General features: G+C 27.3%; 1 protein-coding gene across 1 annotated transcript; it reads left to right on the top strand.

Annotated features, from left to right (window-relative positions):
* Nucleotides 1-26405, top strand: LOC129959100 (deubiquitinase OTUD6B-like). The gene is made up of 10 exons (XM_056071910.1): nt 1-409; nt 5995-6125; nt 7884-8051; nt 19045-19182; nt 19344-19363; nt 19469-19514; nt 21121-21232; nt 22215-22276; nt 25097-25203; nt 26260-26405. The coding sequence occupies exons 1-10, from the start codon at nt 343-345 to the stop codon at nt 26318-26320; spliced, it is 912 nt and encodes a 303-aa protein (XP_055927885.1). The 5' UTR covers nt 1-342; the 3' UTR covers nt 26321-26405.

The following is a 26405-nucleotide window of genomic DNA, read 5'->3' as shown; positions in this document are numbered from 1 at the left end:
TTTCCTATCATTTCAATGCCCTAGCTTCTCTTACTCAACTAAAGATGGTGCCACGTTTAACTTTCCCTGAAATCGAAAACCTGCACAGTAGCATGATGGTAGTTGTACCAGCAATAATCTTAGGAGTTTGACGTTCAAACTTGTTTTCTTTTTCTCCATCCGGCTAGAAATACTAAACTGTAACTACAACTTTCTCCTTTTTTGATGCAATTATTTTGAATGGATTTTTGAATTCCTGATATTTTTATCGAAGGTGTAGGAATGAAACGGAGTATTTCCGGAAATTTGTTATCATGTTAGATCAAATAATTCTTAGAATTTATTTTTAATCTTTGAAACGAAATGGCGGAATGTTTAACTCTTGAGGATATCCTCACGCAACAAAAAAAGGAAAAGAAAGAATTATTAGGTAATATATTTTGAACTTATATATTACTATTATGTTATTATTTTTTATAAAGGGAGCGATTTTGCTCTTGTTTTCAAAAACATTTCGTATCAAATACCTTGTGATAAAATAATTTATGCTCTGTACTGTTAATTAAAAAAAAAATAAAACTATTACAATATGCATTTCCGAAGATTTCTTAATCTCGTTTTTTAATAATGGTTGCATCTAATTTTAATTTTGTGAATCAGTTATAGAATCATTATACTTCTACTCATCACAGATAAAAATATTGCTTATTTTATATTCAGCAAATATGTACTGAATATAAAATAAGCAATTAGGCATTCAGAAAGTTTTTTAACTTACAGAAGTTTTCAGAGTATAATACTTGGGCAAGAAATATTTTTCAATGTTTTAATTGAAAGTCTCATACATCATTATAATTTGTACAATTTTAACTGGAGCTAATCATCGGATAGTAATTTTATGTGAGAAAGTAGACTAATATTCATATTCTGGTGAGGTTTGTAGGGCGGAATCAAATTCAATAACATAAAGACCCTAAATTAATTTTCAGTTTTCTTGTAAAGGAAAAGGATTTTATATGTTCATTTGTCAAACTTCAGGAATCATTCAGAATTTAACAAGTTTTATTTATTCATGGTCTTATTATGGTCAACTAATATTCACATTCATATTTCTTAATATACAAGCTTTGTTTGAAAAAACAAATTATGTGAAAATTTCTATTTAATACATTTCTTATTAATATTCTTCATAAAATTATTAAAAAGTAAATGATATATATATTAACATTCTTTTTCTTTTAATATTCAATTTTCAATGCCACAAATAGTGCTTGTAACTTTGCCAATATCTTACCCTCTTAACTGAATTTCATTTTTTGATATATATAAAAAATAATTCTGTACAGTATTCGTTTTGTGATTCGTAAAATTTATTCATTTTGAAATATTTATTGAATAATATGAAAAGACATGTATAATTTGTTTTATTGAAATGCTGACTCTGGATTTGGTGAGCATATATAGCTAAGAATTACTTATGGTCCGATTCATAAATTTTTGGGCTTCATTGATCATTGCATTTTAATAAAATCAAAATCAATTAAATCCCTCTTCTGTATGTTGATATTTTGTATTATTTATTAAGATTTTGATATATTTGGTAATACTGGGGGTTTTTTAGGGGGGGGGCAAATATTAGCTAACATGTTCAATTGCAACTTCATTGATTAATATAAAAAAGGCAAGTATAATTGGATTGTTTTATTCAAATACTGATTGTCAGGTTAGTGAGCATATATGGCAAGAAGATTTTAAATTATTTTAATTTTCTGTAAGAATTAATTCTTCTGGGCTTGATTTATCAGAGCATTCTAATAAAATTGATATCAATTAAATAATCTTCTGTTTGTTGAAATTTTCTCTTATTTATTAAGATTGCTCAGTATCTATTGACATTCTGGTATATTGGGTAATATTAGCTCATTTTAGAAGGAAATGATAAAAACTGTCTGAGAAACACTTATGTAGGAAAAGAACATCGGATGCTCTAATACTGATATAAAAAGCAGAATACTGAACAAATTGATTTTTATGCTCCTATTAATGTGAATATTAATTCGTGTGATTTTAGAGAATAAAAGCTATAAAAGACAAACTTTAAAAGAAAGTGTTTGCCATATTCCAATAGACAATCTAATCTAAAGAATCATAAAAATTTTCACCCTGTTGTACTCAACTATATTCCATCAATTGAAGTAGGATGTCCTCAATCACCTCCCTAATATCAATCTTTTGATTTTGGCATTTTCTCTGAAAGGGGAAAAATGTCTAAAGGATTATAATCATAATTGGGCATTATAATTAAGACAATTGGGACATTGTTCTAAGAAAAATTCAGCTTTTTTATGAGCATGCTATGAGCTATTATGTATCCTGTTAAAATTTCTAAAACAATATTAATAAAAAATTTTGAGCTATACTGATACTTTACCACTCTGTCATTTACCCATTATTTATTAGATTCTCCTTATTAATTAACATGATATATTTTCTTCTCTTGTACCTTTAAACCTAAAACAGAATTTGTGGAATTTATACTGATACTGTTTTGATTTGTTTGGAAATAATCATTTGTTTATTTTCTCACTGGTTTGAAAAGATTTCATTTTTTTTTCACTTATTTGGGGCTATTAGATTGTTTTTCAAACTGTTATTTATTAGTTTTGACTGTAATTAATGCATTCAAAGTGCTTCTTTAGATACTGAATATTTAAAAAATGTAAGTTTTGAATGCTGAGATCATAAAACTTTTTATTATTATAAAATTTGGCTTAATTTAGTTTTATAAGACAGTACAAATAGTAGCTTATCATGAACTTTAGTCATTACTTTCCAAAAATTATATTTACCTTCCCTTATTTAATTTTCGTAATTGCTTCATCCAGTTTTTTAAAATTATTTTTTATTTTGTTATTAATTTTCCCTGTGTTTAGATCAATAAAGCTAATTTCTTTAGAGCAAAAGTATTTAATTTGACTCCAACCCTAGATTATATTTCAGAAAATTTTATAAGTGTTGGAAATTATGTACTTCTGTTAAATTTTCTATGTAATCTCCCTGTTTTTAAATATTTCATTACTATATAAAAAAAATGTTTTGGGATCTTAATGTTTATTGCTTACTTTACTTATGTGCATGTGATAAATTTTTTATAAAACACAAAATTATATAATATTTTATCATTCAATTCCATGTCTGCTAGCTACTACTAATATTGTTTATGTACTAGTCGATTTAAAATAACCAGAAGACATTTTAATTTATTATTGGTTATTATGTTAATTCTTCATTAAGGCTATAACTTGCCATTTTATATTGAAACACCTTTGGAACATGAGCTCTTTCCTACTTTGTTGAAACATAAACATTTTTAAATCACTGAGCTCAAAATTGCTCATTCTCTTTTTCATTGCAACCCTAATCTTGGTGAGGTATGAGTTTTTTATAATCTTTGTCTTCTAGCTAAAATTCAATTTTATAAGGATGTGCAGTTGTAGGGAGGAAAAAAAGGAGCCATCTAGCTTTATTCTGGCATTGTTCATCATACAATCTTAAAAAAGGTGTCATTTAAAAGGGCTTAACATACTCTTAAAGAATTTTTAAATTTAAGTTTTGTAAGGGGTCGCCAATATATTGAAAGAAGAGCAAATTTCAAAATTTTCTTATGGCAACAACTATTTTTCTCATCAAATTTTAAAACTGCATCAAAAGTTATTATCAGAAACCAATTTTCATTAGTTTAGTCCAATTCATTTCGAAATTATGAGGTAACAAAATTTTGAATTCCTAATGTTAAAATTAAATTTTGAACTTTTATTCATATCTTAAAAACATATAAAGTTATTGACCTAAGTTTGTTTTGTTATGAAATTATAGGGTATTCTGCACATTTTACATATATATTCAACATGAAAACGTAATTTTTCATAAGTGAAAAAAATTACAAAATAAGAATTTTAAAATTGCTACATTCTTAAATTGTGGCCTAAGTCAAAGTTTAAGATCATTTTATGTGGGTGGGGACATGCATAATTCCTATAGGTATCTTTCCTTGATACATTAAATTCTCTGTATTGATCCTAAAATGATGCATTTAGAGGCACATCCACAAATTTCAAAATATTGACAGCTTTTTATTCAGCATTGAAATGCTGCTGATTATGCATTCCTTAAAACAAATATTTTCTGCATTGTTATAATATAAAAATATGTTTAAAAAAATCCATCGGAGGTAAAAAAAAAAAAAAAATGAAATCAATGGATAACAAACTCCATATTTTCTAACAAGGAAAGATCTATTTGTTTCTTTAAATTTATTGATGTTTGTTTAAATACCAAATACTTCTTGCACATCTCAAATTTCCTATGATTATTTTGCCATAATTATAATTATTGTATATAATCACAAATGGAATAGAAAAAAAATCCAGGCATCAAAATATTATTTATTAAACATTAAATACTGATATTTTGTAATAATATATTATTACAATTTGTAATTCTTTTTATTGATTTTCTTAATATATTTAATATAGTTGATTAATAAATACTACATTTTTCAATCTTAGTTTAATTTTTTCTTTTTAAGTAAATATGTTCTAATACAAGTTTTTGATTATTAAGCTTTTTACTTTTTAAAGACATTCAAAAGAATAGTTATTCTTATAAATTATCTGTATATAATAATCATTACTAAAGCATTATATAATTGTTCTTATAATTATATATAATAATTCTTATAACTATGCCTTCTTTCAAATTTCTATTTATATAAGAAGCGGCAAAATATGTGATGAATTATAGCTTTAAGAAATGCTACTATAATGAAAATTAATGATAAGAATGAAAATTTAGAGTCTTGTTCTGCAATTTGCTTTTCACGTCTGCAACACAGACACACACATATCCCATTTGCATGACTTCATGCATTGAAATCTTTGACAAACTAGCAGCTTTTCCCATAGAACACTAAGTTGCCTTTAAAGCTTGGAAGAAAACTGATGTACATTTATCAATAAATGAATTGTACTACTTTTTTGTATGTTTAGAAAATAAAGCAATGTATCATTTTGTATATATTTATGAGTATAAGCAGTAATAGTAGTAGATATTGATAAAGAAATGCAGGAATAAAAATCAGTTAATTTTTTTTTTCTCTAAGTCAGTAAAATATTAATTTTATCTTTTACTCATACAGCAAAACTTTCAATGTTCTTGAGTATTTCTTTCCTGAAAAAAATCAAGATTCTCCTAAAATTTTTGTTATGAATGAAATAGCAAGCAATTTTAGCATACAGATTGAAGCTTTAAAGATGCTTTTAAAGTATGAGCGGGGGGGGGGGGGGGGGGTGATACCATTACTGACATCCAGAGAATATCTAAATATTGAAATAATCGTTTAATAGAAAATGTCGTATCTTGCAATATAATCATGGTGTATTAAACAAAAAATTGTAATCCCTGTAATTTTTTCCATTAGAAATCCATTTATGTCATCAAAAAAGGGGTGTTACCTTAGAAAATTTCAAAGTTTGCACAATTTTAAATATGTAGACTCCTATGAAAATTTTAGACTCAACGTCTTTTAGTATTCATTACTTCCTTTAAAATGATATTTTTCATTTTCACATAGGATGATTGATTGCAGAATAAATCTGGGTGCCTCCTTTTTTTCTTCCTGTGTCTTTACATAAAGCTGAGAGAGCAGTTAGTTAGTGTAAGAATATTTTAAGTGTATATAATTGCAAAATTTTGTGGTAGAAGATACAAAAGAAATCTTTTATATTTTTTCCTTATTTAAGAAAAAAACATCTAATACTAAAATACTTAATCAGGATTGCATAAGATGTTATTTTTAGATCTATTTACAAATTGTTTTGTAAAGCATTCAGTTATTAAAAATTTTTATTTTATAGTACTTTATTTTTGGTTTTCCCCACGTGTTTTAATTACAATGTTCATTTCATTATTGAAAGCTGAATTATCAGAAATTCATAATTTTCTCATTTTTGACAGCTAAAACACAGAAAATGAAACATGGTATTCCTAAAGGGGATAAGAAAAAGAAAAAAGAAGTAACTGCAGAAATAGCACAGTTGATTTCGGATCTAGACATTAGACATGATGAAGAACTTAAAGAATTTCAGGTTAGATAAGATGACATTTTTTTAATATTTATAATTTATTATTTGTGATTTTTTCCTAAAGTATGGTGTACATTAAAAAGTAATCTGGCATCAAAATGTTTCAATTTTATTGTCAAATAATGATTGAATAGTAAATGTTTTTCCCTATTTGATACATTTCCTTTTTTTATATATATAAATAGTCAAGATTGAAACTTATTTTACACATATTAAAGTATGAAATTATAATGTTTGCATAATTATTTCGTTATTCATTACATTTTGAGAATCAAAAGGGGATTTGGGATAGGAAAACTCTGCTTTAACCCTTATGTTCATTTTGTATAGTATACCATACATAAAACTTTATAAAAATATACTACCACTATAAAATAATTTTTAACTTAGTTTTATTACATGATTATTTATTTATTTTTTATAACATAAAGAAGCTACCTATATACATTTTTTTTTTTTTTTTGCTTTGCTTTTCTTTAAAAAAGCAATCTTGCCACGATAAGGGTTACATCTTATGGAATTGCTAGCTACAACTACCTGCATAATTTATCATATATTGAAATGTCTTAATGGCTGCATTTTTGGTTAATATTTTAGACTTTGTTTTGTCTCCTTTTTGTTACAATAGATTAAATAATTTTATAAGAGTGTATTTGTCCTTTAGAGAATGAGAGTTTGTTCTAGAAAAACCTAATTCAGAACAGTTATATCACAAATTTTTCTTGTGCCATAATTATTATATTGATGTAGAAACCGTAAAATAGAATGGTCATACCTTTTTTTAAAGGATTTAATCAAAATATAGTCAAATAAAATTGCTATATTTTTTATCAGTTTTAATATTATCTTATATTATTATCATATCAATTTTTATCTTTTAAGTTGTGGCATATGTTATTGAAAATGGGATGGAACTATTCCATAGAAATGAAAAGCATGTTTTGGCTGAATATGAAATTCCTAAATTTTCAACCATTTATTTATAATTCAGTATCTTCCTTTTCTTATTTTCAAGTGCATTCTTTTGTTTTTATGCTTTTTAAAATAGTATTTTTCATTCTTTTATAATGAAAAAGTGTGTAAATATTTAGGATCTTATTTTCAAGTGCATATTCAGATTATAATATAAGGATATTATAATCTGCTTTAAATTGCTGTATTAAAATTTTAATATTTCTACATTTCATATATTAACATGTTTAAGGACACCATAGCTTTTTATGTTCACAAAATAAAAATAAAATTCTGGGAAATTGGTATTGGACAAATGTTTATATAAATTTAAACTTGTATATCATCTATTATTCTTTCAGTATTGCTAAACACTTGGAACTATTCTCATCTTTTTTAAAATAAAGGTTTTCTTTCAATTTAGAAGCCAAAAGATAAATATTTACTTAAAATCTATTAGAGAATCTTCTATTGGTCATTTAAATTTTTATAATGCTAATTTTCATTTTCACACTAAAGAATATTCACTGTGCAAAAATTATGCTAACTTGGATTTATGTCTTTCCAAGTGGAATTTGCTGTTTTAACAAAATTTTTTTATTTTATGGCAGAAAAGTTTCATTGACATATTTTTTCTTATTTACACATAATATTTTTAGAAACCATGATAATTTATGCAATGAGTTCTTCATTCATGTATTGTGCTGAATTATAAAAAGTAAAATTTATTTAAAAATGAATTTTTTCATCAATAGGCATTTTTCTAGCATATTATTAATTTATTTTAAATAAATCATTTACTCTGTTTAGGCAAAAACTGCTTCAGGAAACCTGCCGGAATTGCATGATGTTTGTGAGAATCTGAATCGTGCATCAGTACAACATGAAGAAAATTCGGAGAACCTTTGTGATAATAGTTTTGAAGACTCAAGATTTTTAGGTGCTTCACAGAAGTTGAGCAAAGCACAGAAACGAAGAGTAATTATAATTTGTTTATTTTACCAAAAAAAGATATATTTTGTGAATGAAATAAAAAGATATTTTATCAAGAAATTTTTCTCATAATATTGGCATATTGATATTTTTTTAATTTCTAAATTATTTAATATTTTGGAAAAGAGTGCAGCTTAGTTTGCTTAAATCAGGGGTCTGCATTTTTAGAATTATATTACCAAAATATCACTTATAAAACTACAATTCAGCAACTTGATTATAATATATACCTTTTTGAGACCTAAACCCAAAATATCATTGTTTGTTAAATTACATTTATTTTTACTTTAATTAAAGATACTGTCATAAATTACTCTGAAATTCTTTGTTATTTATTCTTAATGCTATAATAGTCATGATTGTATTTTATGGTTATTAAAATAAAAGTAAGGGATTTTAGATTTTCTTCCATCAGATATATGTAAAAATATTTTTAATCCATTCAAAATAATAAAATGGCAATATCTACTTCATGAAATATAGGAATATAAATTTCTAATGAAATTCTTGTGCTGGATTTCTCAAAAGAGCTTGTTAAAGACTTTGATGCTGCATTCATTTTCAAATTAGATGGCAGATTTGTAATGTTTATTCTCTCTCTCTCTCTCTCTCTCTCTCTCTCTCTCTCTCTATATATATATATATATATATATATATATATATATATATATATATATATATAATATAATATATAGTTCATTTACATTTTTAAGAAATGCCTATTCCTAAAAATATGTTGAGTTTAATATTGCCAAAAGTCCCAATGCATATGTTTTTAATTTAGTAAAACTTTAAAAAACCACAGTAATGCATTAAAAAAAAAAAAAACTACAAATTGCCAATGCTTTGCTTAGCTGAAGGCACAATTTCTTTCAAAGATTACACTTGGGATTTTTGTGACTGAAAAATTATAATACAAGTTGAATTGTTAAGGAATTATCAAATTGCAATATTTAACACAACTGGAATTTAAATTATTGGGAAATCTGAGATGAATTAAACTTACTAAGAGAAAATGTTGGGAGCTCTCTGAAATCTACATGTATGTATTTGTACATTTAAGCATGTTTTAAAATAACATAATTCCATGTGCTTTTAATTTTAGTAATTATATTTCATTAATAATGACAGTTGCAATTTATAACAGCATTATTGTATTTATAATTGATTTAATCAATCTGTTAATTATATGAATTCATTAATTTTAAATCTGCTTAAAATCTGTGTACATAAATATTTGCATGATTAATACAGAAAGAACTTAAAGTTTCATTGTATCAAATAAAATGCATTTACCCCCCCCCCCCCAAAAAAAAAAAATTACTTAGGGTATTAATGTTGAATAAATAGCTATTTTTATATTCATCATTCAATACAGCAATTTATTAGTCTAAGAGATATTTGTACTTTATATTACAATTTAGGAAATCTTGTAACTGTGCCCTTTTGATTTTTATCTTTGAAAACAAAAGCATAGGAACCTGAAAATTATAAAAGCCTAATTTTAGAGCAAACTTTTAAAAGTAATAGGCTTTTTATTAAAAAAAAAAAAGAAAAAAAAAAAGGGGAGGGGGTGCTTGTGTGTTGGGCTATATTTTAAAATCCAAGTTTTCAACCTTAGAGTTGCGATCCATGTAGAGAGCGTCGTTTTTGCAAAATGTTCCTAAATTGTTAGTTTTAGAGAAACGAATTTAAATTATGAATTACAGCTAAAGTAACTTAAATGATTTCAAGTAACTTTTAAGGATTTTAAGATTAAAAAAAATGGTTATTTTGAAATATTTTGATACTTAAAATTACATTTATAATTATTTTAACACTTAAAATTAAATTATAATTCAAAAATAATATAAAATGAACATAATTATTTTTTCTTTTAAAAATAAGTTATAACTTATGTATAAAAAGAAAATGCATTTATTTTTTCCTTACAAAACCGAGCATCACATTAATTGAAACCATCTTTAAATTTTTAATTTAATTTAAGCAATTCTGAATATTTAAAAAAAATGCATTCATATTTAATATCACTTTTCTTCTAAAATATAAATTATAATTCAAGAATTAGGAGAATAAATATTCCTTTTTGCTTTAAAAAAATGAAAAACATATTAAAACTGTTTGTGGAACCTCTTGCCCTCCCCTTGTAAATGTCTCAAATCAACAGACAAAGAATCAGTGTTAATTTCCCATTTTAAGCCTAAAACAGAGGCATGTTTTGTTTTTGTTAGGTCAGATTCATTTTCTTCAAAGTGGGTATGCTCCCATCCTCATAAGTTGAGCTTTGCAGGAATAAGAATTTCTTGTGAATCATGAATAAATATCATTAATTCCTTTTCATTTTCAACATTATGGACGCAGTTGTCCACATAAAAAGCCTTTGAAATGTTTTGAGCCGTTTCATTGTAATCAGGGGGAACATTATTCAAATGATTCGAGTTGCTTCCAGTAAGAAAAGGCTAGAGGTTATTCCAAAAAGCTACCCTTCAATGCTGGAAAATTTTTAAGTTTTCTTTCTGCCGACCCTGTCACCACAAAAACTTCAAATAAGGCTTATTTTCATGGAGTTCTATCATTAAAAATGCCTTTTCGATATAGGCATTAAGTCCATATTTTCCTATTCTGAACTTATTTAAAACAGAGATAAGTAATAAGTTCGACCAAATTAGGTCCCTTTTTCTAAGCAATCATTTATTGATGGTGAATTTTTGTCTCGAGCGGATCCATCGAAGACGGGCCTGATCTTCGTTTTAGAGTTTTCTTTAAAAACAGGTCGATAAGGTAAGTAGTGCTCAGGTTCTGAAGTATCTACCTCCTGAATAATATCCTGATCCAACCAGTCCTTAAAAATATTTTCGTACTCTTCTGTTTTTCCTAATTTCTTCAGAGATTTGACGGAATTTACAAGTCTTTAAGAAATATCTTTGCAATTTCCACCCAAGGAATTCGTACTTGATACCTCCCTTCATTTCTGATTAAAGTTCGAAAAAAAAATGCTCCTTTGATACGCAAGATCTTTGAGACCCTGTATTGTAGAGACAACGAATTAATTTAGTTTCATCGTTCCTACGAATTTAAACTACTAATGTTTGTAAATAAACTTGAATGGATGTTTTATTAGTTAAAGAGCTGTGTGTACCAATTTTTTCTTCCGAATTTTTTTCATTATTTTTATTACTTGCACATTCATTATTCACATTAACAGATAGATAAATGTTTTCCATTGCGTTTAGAACAATTTATTTTTTTGCTTACAGAAGCGAGCAATATGTCTGGAATTAGAATTTAAGCATCGAAAACAAATTCCGCGGTTTAAAAGAATATCCTTTTTTTCGTATGTTAAACCCTTCGCCAACCTACAATTTTGAATCATATGCGATTTATTGCAAAATGCGCATTCCTTATTTTTTTTTAATCAACCGGATACGAATTTCTTCTCGAATTATTAAATAAATTAAAACCAGATGACCTATTTTCTTTTTCACGAACATGATGATTTAGCGTTTTTTTATTATAATCGAAAGAAAATCGCACAATAATCAATTTTTGTTAAGTTTCGGTTTTCTTTTTAAGATGGTTTAAGAGATGAGTCAGCCGATCACTCCCTGAACTTTGTGCTGTAATTAATTCACTTTGATTGCGTTCGTAAACTCTCAATAAATCGCTCGGTAAACAAGTCTAAGAAGATATAGCTGAATATAGTTGAAAAGTTATCTTCTGAAACTTCTAATGATTTTAAGGCTCTGAGCTGCCCTTCTAAAGTATCGTAGTTCAACTAAAGAATACTTTTGACCTTGAGGATTCGCATTATTTATGACAACCGAAACAAGCTGTCTAATGTGGCGGGAAAGATACTATTGATTGCCTTGCTGGCGAACACGTTAGTGTTGATTGCAGCATAGGCTCAAATTTGTCATCTTCTACAATATCTTCATCTTCATGAATCTTTTTAAAATGCCCCCACCATTGGAGCCATTTAATTCCAGCTCTGGAAGTCTAAATTTACGATTAATATTATCGACAGCTTTTTACATTCCTGTAACATTTTGTTTAGGTTTTTCTAAAGCGTTTAATCTCAGTAGTTTCGTATTTGTTTCTAAAAACCTATCTTCAAAGTAGTAGTTGCTTCATATTCCAGATTAAAATATTCTTGCGTGCACGTTGCATCACTTTACAAAATAGCTAAAATCCTTGCATCTGAATGGTTTAATTCTTCATATTTTGTTCTAAAAGAACTATCTGTGCCACCAAGATATGTGTCCTCTACTTTCTTTTCCGAAATTTCACAAGCTTTATTTAATGATTTCGTAAAATTACTCCTCGTAGGAGTTCGTAACTCTTTAATGTAACCGAACACGTTCGGAGCACTTTTTTAGAAAAACATGGTGTAGACATACTTTAACGATATTTCTGGGTTTAAGATTATTCAAAATTATAATAGGATGTCAGTAGTTGAAATAAACAAAATTTTTTTGAAAATTGGCATTTAATAGCAAATTCTTCAAAAACTTCAAATTGGCTACACCAAAAACTATTACTCTCATCTAAACAAAACATATACCAAAACAAATTACATAGTTTTCTCTAGGGAATGAACTACAATCGTATGGTTATCATAATAAATAAAAATTTTCAAACCAGTTGAAGAATTTATCATGAAATGTTTAGTAAATTTATGACGTTATTGTTCAAACAGTAGGCTGTAAATTAAAAAAAAAATATTCCCTCAATCTGAATTCTCTTTGTTCATTCCCTAGAAAATAGTATAAAGACAAAGCCCACCAAATTTCATAGTAATATAATTATAATTTGAAGTGAACAAAAAATAAGAAAAAATTAGTTTTGAGAAAAATGCTTAAATAATAAATTATGTGTTTACATACTTAAAATTCACCACATTCATAGGTTATACCTTCTTCCTCCTCAACATTTAATAATTTCCCTTTTTTAATCATTTTTTTTCTAGCAATTTTTGTGTTTGGCAGTGAATGCCGCCTAGATTCGTATATTCTATTTTTGTCGAGCTCAGCAAATGCTCTAACTGCATTTGCACTATTATACACTCCAATAACCTTAAGAACATTCAGTAATCCTATAAAACATTCGTTAAAATGTATTACAGACATAAATGTCCCTAATCTGCCAACAAAGACATCTTTAGGTACAAATTTCCACAAAACACCATTAAAACTCTCGTTCGCATTTTTCATTTGGCAGTGCAAAAAATGTTCCGTATTTAAAACTAAATTACTGTTTATATAAATTTTTAACATGTTTTTTGGCCCTTTAAATCGGTACTTCAGGTTTTTAAATGTCCACTTCCGGTTTACCGATCATCACGAAAATATTAATATCGTGACTCTAATAACGTAGATATAAAAGTAAACCTGTTTTGGATGACTGATCTATAAAATAAAAGAATTTTTTTAAATGTCACTTTTTGCGAAAATCGACCTTTTCAACGTGTTCTGCTTTCGACATCCATTTCTAATCATTCCTAAACTCTAATTCTAAATACCACCAATTCTAGATCTATTTACGTTAATTCTATATGCGTAAATCCCTCCAGGGATGCCAGATTTTGGGATTTCTAGACCCCAAATTCAAAATATCGAAATGTAATAGAAAATTCACTCTTGCCTGTCTTTCCGGGAACTTCTAAATCGAAAGAATCGAGGTAATCCAACATGAATTAGTTCACATAAACAACGGAATCATTAATCCGAGCATTTCCATTTTTATCATCTTTTTTTTTTTTTTTTTTTTTTTTTTTGCTGGATGAGGACAAAGCACAGATAATTATTTACAAATATTTACATATTTCATTTTACGTGCACGGAATCTTTATATAGCATACAACCATCTTTCGTTCCGTTCTTACAAACTTTCGAAACCTCAAATTTACATCTGTTACCGTGGGAGCATGGGAGTTTTTTTTTCCGTCTCCACCAGCACGCGTGCGCTAAAGAGTTACATCATATTCTGGTTAAACCAGAATTACAACATTCTTGTTATTTGCAAGCACTGATAACAGGTTTAAAGGTTAACTGTTGTTCCAAGTGAAAATTTTATGGGAAAGTTTTAATCGGCAAATATATAATTTTTGCTATTTCTTTCTGATAACATTTGATGATTTTACATGAGGCCGTTTCCTTGGAAATACCAAAGAAAGGTGAAAAATAAGAATTGTTGCGAGGAAGTTTAACATCGTCCACAGTGTTGTTTCACTGCTATAAAAACAGTTTGCATAGCGTCATGAAAAGTGCTTAAATTTGAAAACCATTTTTAAGCATCTTAAAAGTGCTTAATTTTCTCGAGTAGAGCGAAGGCAGCATTTCATTCGTTTTGTTTTTCCACATATTGAATACGATAATTCGAAAGCATAGTCGTAAAGGCTTGTTTATTGGATGTATTAAAAAAAGAAAACCAAGAAAAGAGAAGTCGAATAAGGAATCCAGAGTGAAATAGATCCAAGGGTGTCAACAGATATTACAATAACGCTCATAAGATTTATTTATTTTCTGCTCCCTCTTCTTCAACACTATGCATTGCCATTTATTAAAATACTAAAATAGTTATCCTGAAGGGGCAATACACTCTTCTTAAAGAGTGAAGCCTCTTTAATTTGTTACACATTCGATCAGAGCCGGCCTTCTCTATGAAGGCGCCCGGGTGCAAGATACCAATTGGGGCCCTATATTTTTTTGCAAAGTCCAAAAATATACAAGTATGAACACAAATTATTACTGCATGTTTATTTAATGCGTGATACTATTAATTACTTCAGCAAAATTACAATTTTTTGCAATTTCTTTTTCGATGCAAGTGTATTTAAGCGTTATGCACACTTGCTTGACCGAAGACAATTCTTTATTAATTTTAATTTGCTGAAAGAGTTCTCAGCATTTATTCTAGTAATTGGCAATGTAAAGAAAAGCTTTAATACATTTAGAAATAAATCATCATAATTATTAATATATATTGCAATATGCGTAGAGCTTTATTTACATCCCTTTCATTCAAATTCAAATCTCGTAGCAAAGCAATTATTTGATTAGATTTTCATCTACATCGTTATTATAAAACGTTACAAAGTTTTGGGAACATTTTTCAAGTTCATGTCTTCCTAAAGTTTTTATATCAGTGGCTAATTTGAAATACTTTTAAATTTGTCTTTTATATGTACAATAACAGTATCAGCTACAGAGTTAAGAAATAACATCTAAATTCCTCAACCAACGTTTTTATAATTTCATCTTCCGCTGTTTAGAAATATAATTTTCTTTTTTTCGAATTCGTTTTTCAGGAAAATGTTCTGAAAGATTCAAATTAGGTGCAATCGCCTTTGCTTCGTCTAAAAATGAGTTAAATTTTGGATTTTAGTTGTAATTTTATTGACTAAATTAAAAGCGCAGTCGAGAACAATGGTTTTTACTTAAAATAGTTTATTGATAGGGCTAAATTTGGACAATATTGTAAACTATACTATTAAATAAATGTCATTTCTTGTATTGAATCCAATAGACTTTTAGCTTCGAATACCGCTCTGTTATTATTTGCATTAATAAATTCTTTTAACGCATTACAAGTTTCTTCGAACTGTATATACAGAAAATAAGAAATATAAACGTTAGAATATCAAAAAAAAAAAAAAAAAACATACTGCTGGAAGTGGCATTATAAATTTACTTAAATGAATGTCATAGATTATTCACATAAATTCCTTGAGGATTTGGAGTAATTGTAGATTACACTCCTTTATATTTCCCTTTCATGTTGCTATCGTTGTTGTATGTCTGTCCACTATAATCCATAATATCTAAATCCAGCTCACTTAATATTTCCAATAGAGCTTTTGCTAATCCTTCTCCAGTCACATCAATAAACCCTATAAATGGCTCCTCTAAGCTTAATCATTTCTCTTCAAAATTTACATGCCTAATAAAGACTGAAATTTGTTTTATGAGAAATGTCAGAAGTAGAATCCATTTGGATATTGTAATACGTGACTACTTTTGTATCATCTTTAATTTTGTTAAGAACTTCATTTCCTAACGCAGGAATAATTTGTGCTTGTGGAGTATGTTCTAAATCATATACAATCCTATTCTTGGAATTTTTTATTCTATTTATATGATCCATAAGAACAGAGTCGTTTTTACTTAATAATTCGATAATCTTAAAAAAAAATTCGTTATTAGACGTTCTTATTATTCCACATTTCTTCGAAGAGGAAGATTATTACATGCTAAAAATAGAATTACCTCTACAATCTTTGAAATAGTAATTTCAGTCGTTCCGTTTCCTTATTTATATTAACTTGATTTGTTTTATCAATAGTCGAACATAAATTTAGTCGTTTTAGTAATTTTTTCCAAGCAATAAATGAAATGAACAAATAGAAGGCTCATAATCTTGAATTACAGTTGATAATTTTCTTCTGTTATTTATGACACCCATAAATCGTGTAGATTTTTTTCATTTCCTTTGGAAAATAATGCACAGAAAAAATAAAATACCGAGTTTTAACGCTTTTGAATAAATCAGCCAGCTGCAAAACTGCATTTCACCATTTGGCACTTAAAAAAAAAAAAAAAAAAAGTAGTAAGTGGAAAATGATCTACCTTCAGCATTTTTGGCAAGAACTCCTTTGTGTTAACAGATTTGTTTTTAACATAAAACATTTTAAACTTATCATTCATAATGCTTGGTCATAAATCTGAATCACCTATATGTACTTGATCACATTTGTTATTGTCATTACTTTCTGATTCAATCATATTTGTATAAAAATATGGTTCTTCAAAGACTTTCACATTTTTTACGTTTTTTCAGAATTCGGACCATTTCTGAATGCTCTTATTCTTTTCTATTAAAAAATGATTTAAGAAATGCATTTAGACCATGGTATTGTACTATCGTCAATTTCATGGCAGTTTTGCCAGTCTTATGATGAATTCCGGAATGCTTCATTCTTAGCTTTATATGACTGCAACTAAAATTTCTAAATATAGCAAGCTAGTGCAGGAGGAAATTTACACTTCCCAACCCAGTTATGTCGAACCTTATTTATTATTTTATACTAATTGTTTGATCATGCAATGCTTCTACATTAATGTTGATATTTTCAGAAATGATGCATCCAACTGGTAGCTTGTTTAATTTTAAGAAAAATTGAAAAAAATCTCAGATTTTTATTGTTAAACTTATAAAAGTTGACTGAATTTTTTAGTATTGATAATTTTTCAGTTTTATAATCTTTGTCAAAAATATAAAAGGCATAATCTATTTTACAATAGAAGATGCTGTGCAAATACGGAAATAAATATTAAAATTTAAAGCATACACATTTAAAATTAATTTAAAAAAAAAATTTCAATAACTATGCATTATTATAAAATAGAAAATATCATATGTTTAGAAAATACGTACGTTTACATATGTGTAGATATACAAAGGTGCTTTTTTTTTCCGGCTAAGTTGCTTAAAAGTACTTAATTTTTGAAGCAGTTTCTCGAAACGCACCCTGAGAAAAGCATTTAAAATAACCGGAATATATAATAAATATCACAGAGGAGAGTGCATTAGCTATTCGAGGCCTGCAGGAGATGAGTACATTGTCCTATGAGCAAACATTAACACCACAGTACATCCCCGAACGTGGAACCTTGGAGGTTCCTTATCGGTTGAGTGGGTGTACGTGCCTATGAGCAAACAGGAACTTTCGCACCACAATTCAACAGGTGAGAAATGAATTTCTACCTGCCATAGAACAGTGGATCTCCACAAAAAGTAAAGCCAGACATTTGAAGAATTGTATGCTCTGCTATCTGTTGTGTGTATCCTAATGCCCAGAATGCACCATGCTGCTCATGTGCCCGAGTGTCGCCGATTGTCGATTTGGCGTGAATATGGCAACGTATTATCCCGAAAATATCTTGAAAAGAAATTGATATCCGATATGCAGGTACTTTGGTATGGTCTGACTTCATGATTATATTTGCAATCAGTACATGTGATTGCAACTGAAGCTGTGATCGGCCATTGATGAAATTTTCTTGCCTCTTTTCTGCCTTTTCCATGGTGCTGTCAATAATAATTTTATTTTCACGGACGACAATGTGCCATTGCAGTGGAACTTATTGCTTCGGTTGCCGAAACAACAGGGATATTTAATACTTCATATGTCCAGCAGATTTTTCTGATATAAACCTCATTGAAAATGTTTGGGATGATTTCAAAATGCAATTTGCTGGTCGAAAATATTCTCCAACAAACAAGAATATTCATTTCTAAGTGTCAGAGGAGTGGGATAAATTTCCTCAAAAGTTGCTGGATAATATTTTGTAAAGCATGGTATGATATGTGGAACGTAGCATTACACTCTACAGTGAACATATCCTGTATTGACATCTTTCTCTAAGGTATTTGCTGTCATCCAAATGAATTTTTCTGTTTCTTCATGCTTAGCATTAAATGAGCACTTTTTTTCTTTTCAGTGTTTCATAACCTTCTGTATTTTCCAGAAAATAAATCATTTCTATTTTAATGTCCAAACAGTATGATAAAAATATTTTTTCCTCCTGGGCTACTACCTGATCCTACTTTTATCCTACTACCTCAGTTTACCATTATGCTACATTGCAATTTGACCCTTCCTTTATCAGCTGTCCAGCAATTAAATTGCATCGAAAAACACGTGTTATTTAGTATCGAACATAATTCGGGACTTCCTTCATTGCAACTCCTGATAGTCATTATTGTGTATACTATATTGTATTTAGAAACTGACATGACTACTTATAATTATTTTGTATTCGATAATAAGTCTCATCGTTAATTATGATGAAACTAAACAAAATAAAATTTTCCTGAATACATGTAAATGATATGCTTGCTATTTGTTTTATTTTCTATGTGTAGGAAAATTCTCTATTTTACATTTCTGTGTTTGCTTAACATGTCATTTTCATTTTAGAATAAAAAAAGCCTAAAAGAAAAAGAAAGAGAAAAGGCTATTGCTGAACAAGAGTTGGAAAATTTAACTGGAAATCGTTTTATTGAATCAAAAGAAATAGCAAAGAAGCTGTCTGAAAGGCAGCTTATTATTCATGAGGTATGTACAATTATTTTAAGTTAATTTGTATAATCAGTCCTTGTAAATTAATTTGGCGTATTAATTGGAATGTGTCAACATTTTTATATTGATATTTTTGCTGTTATTTTTGAAAAGTTATTGTACACAAACTTATTGCTGTTCAATTTTTGTATTGTTAGGTTCCATCCGATGGTAACTGGTGAGTGGATTTTAAAATATCATTTAATATCACTTTTTATATCTTTCTTGTTGTTTCTTTGTAAAATTTTGTGGTTGAACAAGGATTTGCTTTTTATTTTTTCAGCTTATATGCTGCTATTGAACATCAGTTGTCTGCTCTAAATCTGGAGGTAGAGATTATGACTTTTTTTAAATAATATTTACATTGATAATTTGTTTTGTTAATGATTGTGAATTTATCTAGAGGAATTTATTTCTGAATCTTTGACAGTTTTGATAAGAATGAAAAGGGAAATTCACAAGATTCCTTAAATGTTTGTTTTTTGTATGACTTTACTTTGATAAACAATTTTATAGGAATTAATTAAAGTAGATCAGAATTATTCTTATCTTGTTCTAAAAGTGTAAAACAGTATGTAGATCAATTACTAAAGTCATAAATTTTACTTTCTTGTACACGAAAAGGAAGCATTATAACCACCAAAAAATTAATCCAGCTCATTCTGAAATTGCATCTGTGCATATTCAAATGATAACAGGAGAAGAGAATAAATTGGATTGCAAAAATTTTGTGTTTGGTCTACACAAAAATTGTGGATCAGTATTAAATTTTGGATCAAATTCTTATAAAAAGATTATTTTCACAATCTCACAAATAGACAGTTATGCGAAAACGTAATGAGTTATATAAATGTAATTCGACCAGTGATCTTAATAAAAAAAAAAAATGTAAATTTGTTTTAAATTTTGAATTAATTCCATCTGTGGGTAGATTGTCTTATCTGTCTGTCCTTGTGTAAATAGGCATATTGATTTGAAAATGGATCTGGCAATTTGCAAATACAATTAGAAATTTAACATTGGATCCTGTTTAAACCTGTGTTTATTTTTGAACAGAATCCCTCAATAGGAATAAATATTTTTCCAAAATGTTTATTGTATTTTTTTCTCGCTATATTATCTGTTGCAGAGAAAAATTGCACGTTTAAAAAATATATTTTGTACTCGCACAATATTCACAAACAAGGAAGTATGTATATTTTTTGATTATTTCCTTTTAATTTTCAATACTTTATCATTTGCAGCCAGGAAAAATCTTTGAAGAACTTTTAGTTGTTGCTTTTATTTATATGCACATTGCTACTTTTTCTAGTTAAATAATGGAAATCATTTAATGTATAAGTGGTATTTTTTTTCTCCTCACAGCATTTTAAAAATTTCTAAGATAGAGATACATCGAATTTTTTAATACTTAGATTGTTAACTTGTGTCTAATAATAAACACTGCTTATTTAATGAAATATTTTTATCACAAGGATGTTTAAAATTTCTTGTAGTGTATTAATGTTCTTTGTTTAAATTAATGGTTAAATAAAATACCATTCTGGTATGCCGATTTCTTGATCTTGGACATTTTCTGTAAAAAGCAAGGAACATTTAAAAATGAGTGATTTTTGATGTCATGTGGGAATATGCACTGTAGGTGTGGTTTATTGGTTTATGATCTATATCTGGCATGTACTAACAACTCTTGTCAATTTCTGTATTAATTTAAAATGTTTTGGATAAAAATTGAAGCGAAAATTATATAATTGTCATTTTAAGTGTTTACCAGATATGGTAGATTTACAATTAGATGAAAGTATTTTGTTCTAGATTATGCATTGCTCTTTATTTGTGTACTATTTGCTGAATTGATATTATGATTTCATATGGTTTACCATATATGACCAAACAATCATGCATGTTATTAATTTTTGACTTTTTGCTGAACAGAAACTGACTGTCGAATCTTTGCGGGAACTGACATCAAAATATTTACTTTCTCATAAAGAAGAGTACCTTCCTTTTCTAACAGATCCTGATACTGGAGATATTCTATCTGATGGTAATAATACTATTTCAGTTAAAATGAAAGTTTATAATTTCTTTTTGTGTATGCATTTATGAAATATTTAATTATAAAATATTTTTTTAAATCGATGTTTCCTTTTCAGAAATTTGTTTCTTTAAATTTATCTGAGCCACAAAATTTTTTCACATTATGTGGTAACCAAGTTATGAGCTGAAAATGCTGTCTGGAAATGTGTATACTGAAATAAGAATACATTAGTTTAAATTTTTTTAATACTGTAACTTTCATTTTCATCCGAAAGTGTGTTTTAAAGGAGATATAAAATGTATAAAGGAGATCTTTAAATTACAATTAATGCTCTTGCATTTTTGTTTGAAGACTGTAGTTCCTTTTATTCGCATTGTTTTATATATCTACTTTTTAAAAAATAAGTAAAGCTTTTATATTTCTGTGGACAGTGCGTTTTAGTGAAGATCATAGTTTATTCTGTAGGGTTCCCCCCACCTTCTCAAACTGTGCACACTACTCTTTTGAATTAGGTGATTCAAACTTGAATTTGGTTGTTTAAATTACATTTGTTCATTTTTACTTCAGGTCCATAAACTATTTATTTAGTAGAACTAATCTAGCATTTTAGTGAATTTCCATTTGCAAAAATTTCTAGAATTTTAATTTAATGTGTTTAATTTTTTTCAAAATAATCATCTATTTCGGTCCTACAAAGACGATGTGTTTATTCTTAATATTTATTCATCTCTTTCGCTTTTTATAGCGTTTAAAAAGTCTTGTAGATCTTACACTATATTGTGATTATTATTTCTTATTTTAGTTCTCCTGAAAAAATTAATGTCTTTTAAAAGTTTAAACCTAATTAAAGTTAATTTTACATACGAAATTTAAACTGAGTTTATTAGAATTTTTAATGCTAAACTTTCTAGAGGAAAGCTCATTCTGTTGATATTAACTCAACATAAGTTACATTGAGTATAAAGTTTCACTTCTTAATCTTTTACAGAACAATATGTAAAATACTGTGAAGATATACGAAATACAACAGCTTGGGGAGGACAAATTGAAGTTAGTAAAGATTTATTTAAACATAATTAGTTCTAGTTTTATTATTTTTTATTTAGTAAGGATGAAAAGGTATCATGCATATATATATATATAATTTCAATAAGACTTAAGAAATAGAATTCAAATTAACAATTTCTTTAAAATAATTGAAATTATCTATATAATCTAAACTGCTTGTTTTTTAAATCATTGTATTGAATTAATTGCTGTATTGATTGACGATATGAATGCTGGTGATAGAGATGCATAATTCACGATTTTTTGAATAACAAATAATATTGCTATTGTTATTTTTAAATATGCGTTCCAAATATCTGTTATTTCAATCATATTATTAATTAAAAATTATTACTTAATATTAAATATATAATTTATTAATTGTAATTAATACTTAATTTACTAATTTAAGTAACGTGTGATTGAATTAATTTATCTGTTTCAGCTTACTTCTTAAATTTTTTTTTTTCTCAAAACTATTTATTTAATTTATTTATTAGAGTGAACCATTTTCTGGAAAAGGTGAGTTAAAAATATGTCATTTCTTTAAAATGTTTACTTTAGTCCTATATTCTACCAATAGATGGCGCCAGCAGTATACAGAATACATGTAATCAAAGTCAATCATGTCGCGAGCAATTAAAAAGGATCTGTATGGAATAGTGCATCATCAAATACGAATATCGGTCACTCCCGTAAAGTGGAGCGGTGACTTTGCACTTTCCAGTGAAGCCTCGCACTTTCCGGTGAAATCACCGTTCCAATTAATTTCAGTGATGTGCTATTCAATGATACGATACGATAATTCCAATAACCGGCCCGTTCACTTTTCAATCCAATCACAGATTTCTTTCGAGAGCTTCCATTGGACAGATCGTATCGATTGTTACTTTCTATCGTGATCCAAAACCTGTAATCGAAATATCATCAGTAAGATCATATCAAGGATTTGAATCACACCCCTCTTTGAAAAGTATTGATCACTTGTATTTGTGACTTTTTGATATTGGTTACGTAATAACCGCTCTTAAAATATGCGTCATCCCTAGCTGGTGGTGTGTATATGAACACTAATAAAAAAATTATTTAATTTTTCATTAAAAATGCATTTTTGAAATCTATTGTGGCACATATTAAAATTCATATGTGCATACATTGTAAAAAGTGCAAACACAAAACTAAATTATTATGTCTCTATATTTTTATTATTAATTTTTGCCGAATTTTTATATTTCTGAAGTTCATTAATACTACAATAATATTGAGATGAGTTACATTTTTTAAATATAGGTAGCAGTCTACTTTTATGGTTCCTGATACAGCCTCTAGTGGAAGAAATGCAGTTGAGACAATATAATTCTATTTACATCATTACCTATGACATGTGACGCTTTAAAATGACCCAGTATATCGTGTTCTGCCTCATCAAAATCCTACTGTATAAAACTTCATCTAAAATATAATGAGCAACATGCATCTTTAAAGTAGCAATTATATGCTTATAACACAGACAATGTTGCAACCATTGGAAATTTATTAATTATTACTCATTTGCAATTATCTATGTCTTTTATCTATTATTATCTCTAGAATCCTGATAAGTGATTTTCAGAACATTTAATTATATTGCTAAACATGCTTCTTGCGCATTTTATGTGTGTTATTTCTTTCGATAATCTGCTTTACCCGTTTTAGTTTCTAAAGTTTCACATTCTTCTGAAGAGTCATAAATTATAAGATAATGTTTCGTTGTTCAACTCTTTCAGCCCAATTTTTGCATGATTAAAATTTTAAATCTCCTGTAAAAATGTTTCTTTCTACAATAATTACTGACCTAATAGAGAAGGAAAGCTAATCTCCGGGACGTATATGCTTATTAGGGCTAAAATGATTAACATAATTTTTAAAAGCATACTTATCGACAATATCTATAGTTGAGAAGTCATGTGTGAAAATGAATTCAAATACTAAGTAAAAGTGATTTCATTTATTTGAAATTTATTACTTATACATGGATTTCTAAATAAAATTAACATTTACATTTTGGCTTCCTAAAACTGTAGTGTTGGTATTCTAAAATGAATAATTATAACAACGAAATTGCATTTATTTTAATATTTAAAGTAAATAAATTGCATTATTTACAAGATAAAAGTAAAGAATAAATTATTTCCAAAAATTTGCTATAATATTGATCTACAATACCGAAATTATGCCATGTAATATGCAGGTTATTTTTATATCTATGTCTTATAAAATTATAATTCTATTAATGTTGTTATAAATATTTTTATTTGATCTTTCACTTGTATGGCCTATTTCAAAATGGTATTTTTAATTCTAACAAAATTTCTTAATTCCTGAAGTGTGTTACCCAATCTTGATTCGTGTATCGAATAAGTATATTTTTAACTTAGCTAAAATTAAGTCGTTCTAAGAAAAGTCATTTTAATTCATAAATTATGTGGAATCTATAAACATTTCAAATATTCCATGAACTCTTAGTTGAATTAGTACAAGAAATTTCTAAATCGGAAGATATCATCTAATTACATTTGGTAAAAAATACATTACAAAACAAAGAGTTTTTGATCAAATAATATGATTTATGAATTAAAGTGCGCAAAAATTATTTCAAGTTGACACTTTAGTTATGAAATAATGTATCTTTTAGTATTTTCAATTTGGTTGATTGTTTTTACCTATTCTTTTCTGCTTATATTTCGCATTGAATCATGGGTGTATTCTAGATTCATTTGTAACTATAGTTCGTTCTTTTTATATAAAGAATCTGCTGACTAAGAAATATAATCTTTATTTTAGATTCAAGCATTATCAAAAATATGTGGTAAACCTATCGAAGTAATTCAGGCTGAAGGACCTAGTATCATTGCTGGAGACGAAACTAGCAGCCCAAAATTAATAATAAGGTAAAGTATGAATCAAATATTTCAGATTTTTAATTCGTATACATTAAAAACTTGGTTTTCTTCTAATTATTCAAAACTTTCATTTTTCAGAAATGTCATACATAATTAAATTACAAAAATTACTATTTGTTAACAATAGTTGATTATTTAGAAGTTAACTGAAAGTACTAACAAATTTTTAGACGAAATAGATATATTGTAACTCCATAGTTTTGCTTTAGACTCAAATTGAGGATTTTGAAAGAAGTTTAATAATACAACTTAAAATTTTATCTCTCATTTTTCAAAAAAAAAATTAACTATTAGATTTTTATTAATTTTGATTTTCTCAGATTAGAATACTGATGAGCAGTTATCCCATGTTATATACTTATACTAAATTTTATAAGTGACAATTGTATCAGTGTGCCATGTTATGTTATTTAGAATTCTTTTTAAAAATTCTTCGTGGGTTAAAAAAAAAAAAGATGCTTCTCCTTACACAATAGAATTTGATTCAAGGTAAAATGAAAATATTCTGGCAAACCTATTCTGTGATAAATTTTTCAATTTTTATGACATAGAAATTAAGGTATTGCTTGAAAGAGGAATATCCCAATATTAAAGTAGTTGGAGCAGCATTAAAATTAAACCATTGAGTCTTAAATACAAAGAATCAAATTTTAGCATTTTTTCACCTATAAAATAGTTTTTCAGTAAATCTCAATTGCAAGTGATGCAGCTTCATATTAATGCTGTATATTATTCTAAATACAGAAAACATGGGATTCCAATGATATCATTTTCATTGAGATTGTTGAGCTTCCAAATTGTTTTAAATTGTTAATTTCAAAAATAAAACAAACTAGTCAATTTAAAAAAAAAAAAAACGACTTTTTCACTACTTAAATTATTGCAGTTCTGACCGTAACTCGTAGAATAAACGTATATTTATTAATACGGTTAAATCTACTCTTATATTGATAATATAAGCATAGGCTTATTCATTGATGTTATGTGTGCTAAATGTATTAGACAATAAGTAATATATTCAGAACTTTTTTTTTTTTTATGCAGCTATCACAGACATGCTTACGGTTTGGGTGAACACTACAATTCTGTTGTACCTTCTGGTTAGTGTTTGTAAATGATTGAAATTATAACTTAATGTTGAAGTCTGGATTATTTTATAATTGTATTTATTATAACAATAAAAATTTTAT

This window comes from Argiope bruennichi, chromosome X1, assembly GCF_947563725.1.
Source record: "Argiope bruennichi chromosome X1, qqArgBrue1.1, whole genome shotgun sequence".
In the NCBI taxonomy this organism is placed as follows: Eukaryota; Metazoa; Arthropoda; class Arachnida; order Araneae; family Araneidae; genus Argiope; species Argiope bruennichi.
Note: the sequence above shows the minus strand (reverse complement) of the source record. Positions and strands in the feature narration are given on the sequence as shown.

Excerpts from the sequence above, each read along its gene's own strand:
- LOC129959100 (XM_056071910.1), top strand. The coding sequence starts at position 343 with ATGGCGGAATGTTTAACTCTTGAGGATATCCTCACGCAACAAAAAAAG. Across the intron at positions 8,052-19,044 it reads GCAAAGCACAGAAACGAAGA|AATAAAAAAAGCCTAAAAGA; the intron begins GTAATTATAATT and ends TTTTCATTTTAG. Across the intron at positions 21,233-22,214 it reads TGGAGATATTCTATCTGATG|AACAATATGTAAAATACTGT; the intron begins GTAATAATACTA and ends AATCTTTTACAG.